The sequence below is a fragment of the Geospiza fortis genome, unplaced genomic scaffold (assembly GCF_000277835.1).
Source record: "Geospiza fortis unplaced genomic scaffold, GeoFor_1.0 scaffold201, whole genome shotgun sequence".
Lineage (NCBI taxonomy): Eukaryota > Metazoa > Chordata > Aves > Passeriformes > Thraupidae > Geospiza > Geospiza fortis.
In genome coordinates this window covers 760,326-764,501 of record NW_005054440.1, presented here as the reverse complement: position 1 = coordinate 764,501, position 4,176 = coordinate 760,326, and the positions used below count along the sequence as shown (strand labels likewise).

Below are 4,176 nucleotides of genomic sequence, written 5' to 3'. Positions count from 1 at the left end.
GGCTGGGAGAGTAAAGAAGAGGCCGGAAAGAGATGATGGAGTAGCTGGTTGCTGGACTCTTTTTGGTACAGCCATGGACAGAACCGTGCTTCCTTGTGACACAGAGGCTGCATCCAGGGGGGAGGCGATGGCTCAGAACTGAGAGGGTTCAGTTTTGGAGACCCCCCGGCCCCAGGGGGTAGACAAGTATGGGGGGGACAAGAGGTCCCGAGATGAGAGAAAACTGTGCTTTTTTGGAACTGGTCAAAGCACCCTTAAAAGGATAACCCTTGAAGCAGCTCTGTTCCTTGTCCAGTGGTGAGAGCGCTGGGCATGCAAGGAAGAGGTCAGCATGGCCCCAAGAAGGACTCCTCTCCTCTTGATGGACTGGAATTGAGTATTTACAGGGTGATGGATGGAGACTTGAAATTTGGAAGATGTATTGGAAATGTGGTGGGGGGGAGGAGGAAATGCTTTTTTTGTGGAGTTTTCATTTTCCAGGTGTGTGTGTGCGTGTGTGTGTGTGTGTGGTTTTTTTCCTTTTGTAGTTTAGTTAATAAACTTTTTTTTCTAAGGTAGAGACCTGCTTTGCTTATTTCCTGGTCACATCTCACAGCAAACACCAGGGAAGTATATTTTCATGGGGCACTGGCATTGTGCCAGTGTCAAACCATGACAGTGATATAAACCTTTGTTAAGTAGAAGGCTCTGGAAGACATTATTAATAAATTACATGGAGTTTCAGAGTATGAATAGATGACTCTTAAATGCTGCAATCCTCTGAAACAGTTACTGGTTGTATTAATATTCATGTCTGAACAAAATTAAAATTCCATTTACTTTTACTGAATTCCTAGAATTCTTTGTGTGTTTATTGAAAGTAATGCAAGATAACCTGCACCACAGAACTCAGTTGATGTCTTCTTTTCTAAAGATTATAAATATTGAAAGCAGCATATTGAGTTTTCAGTTTATTTCAGTAGCACTTCCTTTAAAACATCTAAATTGGTTCTTACAGACATAATGAAAAGAAGTTTATTAGAATAGGAAAATATTTCTCTATAATTGTCTTTTGTTTTCTTAGCCTCCTCCAGGAAATGTGAAAATGCCGAATGTACCCAGTACCCAGCCAGCAATAATGAAACCAACAGAAGAACCATCTTCCTACACACAAATAGCAAAGGTTTGTCTGCAACTTTTAGGCACTAGGTTCCTTTTAATAATAATTATTTAAATATGCTTCTGGAATAATGTATTTTGTAAGTGAGTATTGCTTTCCAAATTAAAATTAATACTGCCTTTAAGTAATTGGTAATACGTGAATTTGTGCTATATTGGTTCAGTCTTCATAAGTAGAGGCGCTTAATTATAGTGAAAAGACTTGGAATATTTATGCCATGTTCATACTTTTTGTCAATATCTGGTGATATTTGTTTTGTTCAGGAGCATGCCTTGGCCCAGGCAGAACTGCTAAAGCGTCAGGAAGAATTGGAAAGAAAAGCAGCTGAACTAGATCGCAGAGAAAGGGAAATGCAGAGTCTCAATCAGCAAGGAGGTATGCATGAAAAATATACTTTAAATTTCTGAAATGTCACTTTTCCTTAGAAACTTTTTAATTTTACAGTGACATTGTGAAGCAGATTGAAGAGGGATTTTTGTAATGTCTTCAGGAAAAGGAAGTTTATCTCCCTTGAGAAGATGAATGCAGTGAATAAACTGCGCTGTCCTTTCAGATTTTCAGTGAAAAAAATTTAAATGTGGCCTCTGTAGCATGTTATTCTCTTTTATCTATTATTCTTTTCTATTTTTATTCTAGATTAGTATCTGAGTAACACTACTGAATAAAAATGGAGCATTTTGAGATGAAGTAAAACCAACTTCTTGAAGTAACATCTCTGATTTCTCATTTATCTATTTACACCTGTATAAGAACTCTTGTGGTTTGAAATATTTAATTTCTTTTGCTGTGTTACAAACATAATATTCTACACAAATACCAGAAAGATCAATTCTATTATTAAACTTTTATTAAATTTTTTGTATGCCACAAGCTCTGTGCTGTGCAAAATCAGCCGTTTTTTACAGCAATTTCACATGTGTGAGAAGATTTACATCCTCTTAACTGAAGATGTTTTGCTACAAGTACATCTGTGGGAATATTCCTTTTCAAAAGAACCCCAAAACCCAACAAAGCAAACCATTGTATGAAAGGTTGACTTTATCTGGTCATTTCACTTTTATCTACAGTTCTGTTTTATTTTCACACATGCTGGTCTTTTTTTGAATATGCAGTGTTATAATTCCAAATTGCTTAATTCCTTAGTAATTCAAGTTGTCAGGAGATTTTGTAGACTAGAATAAAATATTTTCAGTTGGAAGGGACATACAATGAATCACAGAATAATGATTGGAATAGAGTTGGAAAGGGACTGTGGAGGTAATGTCTTCCAAGGCAGGGTCACCTGGAACATGTGATACAGGAACAGGAATGCATCCAGATGGGTTTTGACAGTCTCCAGAGAGGGACAGTCCACAAAGCTCTCAATGTAAAGCACTCTCAATGTAAAGAATTTCTTCCTAATGTTAAGTGAAACTTCTTGTGTTTTAGTTTATTGCTATTGCTTCTTGTCCAGTATCTGGGCACCCCTGAAAAGTCTGGCACCATCCTCTTGGCACTCACCTCTGAGATATTTATATGCATTGATGAGATCCCCTCTCAGCCTTCTCTTCTCTAGACTAAACAGGCCCAGCTCTGTCTCTCCTCGTTAAGAGAGATGCTCCAGATCTCTCATCATCTTTGTGACCCTTCAATGGACCCTCTCCAGAAGCTCCATTTCTCTCTTGTCTTGAGGAGCCCAGAGCTGGACACAGCACTCCAGATGTGGCCTCACCAGGGCCCAGGAGAGGGGGAGGATCAGCTGCCTTGACCTGCTGGCCACACTCTTCCCAGTGCAGCCCAGGATCCCGCTGGGCCTCCTGGCCACAAGGGCACACTGCTGGCTCATTGTCACCTTGTGATCCACCAAGACTCCCAGGTCCTTCTCTGCAGAGCTGCTCTTCAGTGGGGCAGCCCCAGCCTGTGCTGGTACTTGGGGTTATTCCTCCCCAGCTGCAGGACCCTGCACTTGCCCTTGCTGAGCCTCATCAGGGTTCTCTCTGTCCAACTCTCCAGCCCACCAAGGCCCAGCCCAAAGGCAGCAAAGACTTCAGGTGTTTCAGCCACTCCCAGTTTGGATCATCAGCAAACCTGCTGAGGGTACCTTGGATCCCTTCACCCAGGCCAGTGATAAACAAGTTGAGTGAGACTGGGCCCAGTATTGATCCCTGGGGAACACCACTGACTACAGGCCTCCAATTGGATTCTGCTGCCCTGATCCTGACCCTCTGAGCTCTGCCATTCAGCCAGCCCTTGGTCCACCCCACTGTCCATTCATCTAAACCACACTTCCTGTGCTTGCCTATGAGGATGTTATGGGAGATGGTGTTCAAAGCCTTGCTCAAGTGGAGGCAGACAACAACCACTGCTCTCCCCTCACCTACCCATCCTGCCCTGCCATCACAGGAGGCTGTCAGATTGGTCAAGCATGATTTCCCCCTGGGGAAGATCCTGCTGACTGCACCTATGACCTTCTTTTCTTCTGCATGCTTGCTGCTGACCTCCAGAATGTTCTGTTCCATCACCTTTCCAGGCATGGAGGTGAGGCTGACTGGCCAGTAGCTTCCTGGATCCCCCTCCTTCTTGCCAGTTTTGAAGATGGGAGTAACGCTGGCATTCCTTCAGTCATCAGGCCAGGTTCCCGTTTCCTATGATTTTTCAAAGATGGTGGGGAATGGCTTTGCTACAGCATCTACCAGCTCCCCCAGCACCCATGGGTGCATCTTATCAGGGCCTGGAGGTGTGACTTGGAAGAAAAAAAATAGTGGCTGGCCCCTTTGTCTCAGGGAAGGGGAAAAAGGAGTTCACACCACAACTCAGGCAAAACAAAGGGGAATCTGTTGAACTTCTGGCATTGTTGTCCTCCTCACACCAGATGAAGCTAGTGAATTTTGGTGTCCTTTCTCTTGTTGGCTCAGCCTTTTTTCCTGAGGTTGGGGGCTCAGAGTAGCCACCCTGCTGGTCCACCATCTCAGCAACTTCGATCTCCAATCAAAAATGCAGCAGAAACAGTTCAATAAAAAAAACCAAAAGGATTCCTG

General features: G+C 43.1%; 1 protein-coding gene across 2 annotated transcripts in view; it reads left to right on the top strand.

The window, feature by feature from the left end:
- The window catches only part of SCAMP1 (secretory carrier membrane protein 1), a 44,697-nt gene that overhangs the window by 22,557 nt on the left and 17,964 nt on the right, over positions 1–4,176 (top strand). For both annotated transcript variants that reach the window (XM_031062181.1, XM_005427276.2), the window contains exons 3-4: positions 1,064–1,162; positions 1,423–1,534. In XM_031062181.1, the coding sequence (XP_030918041.1) occupies positions 1,064–1,162; positions 1,423–1,534 (211 nt within the window). The remainder of the gene's footprint in view (positions 1–1,063; positions 1,163–1,422; positions 1,535–4,176) is intronic.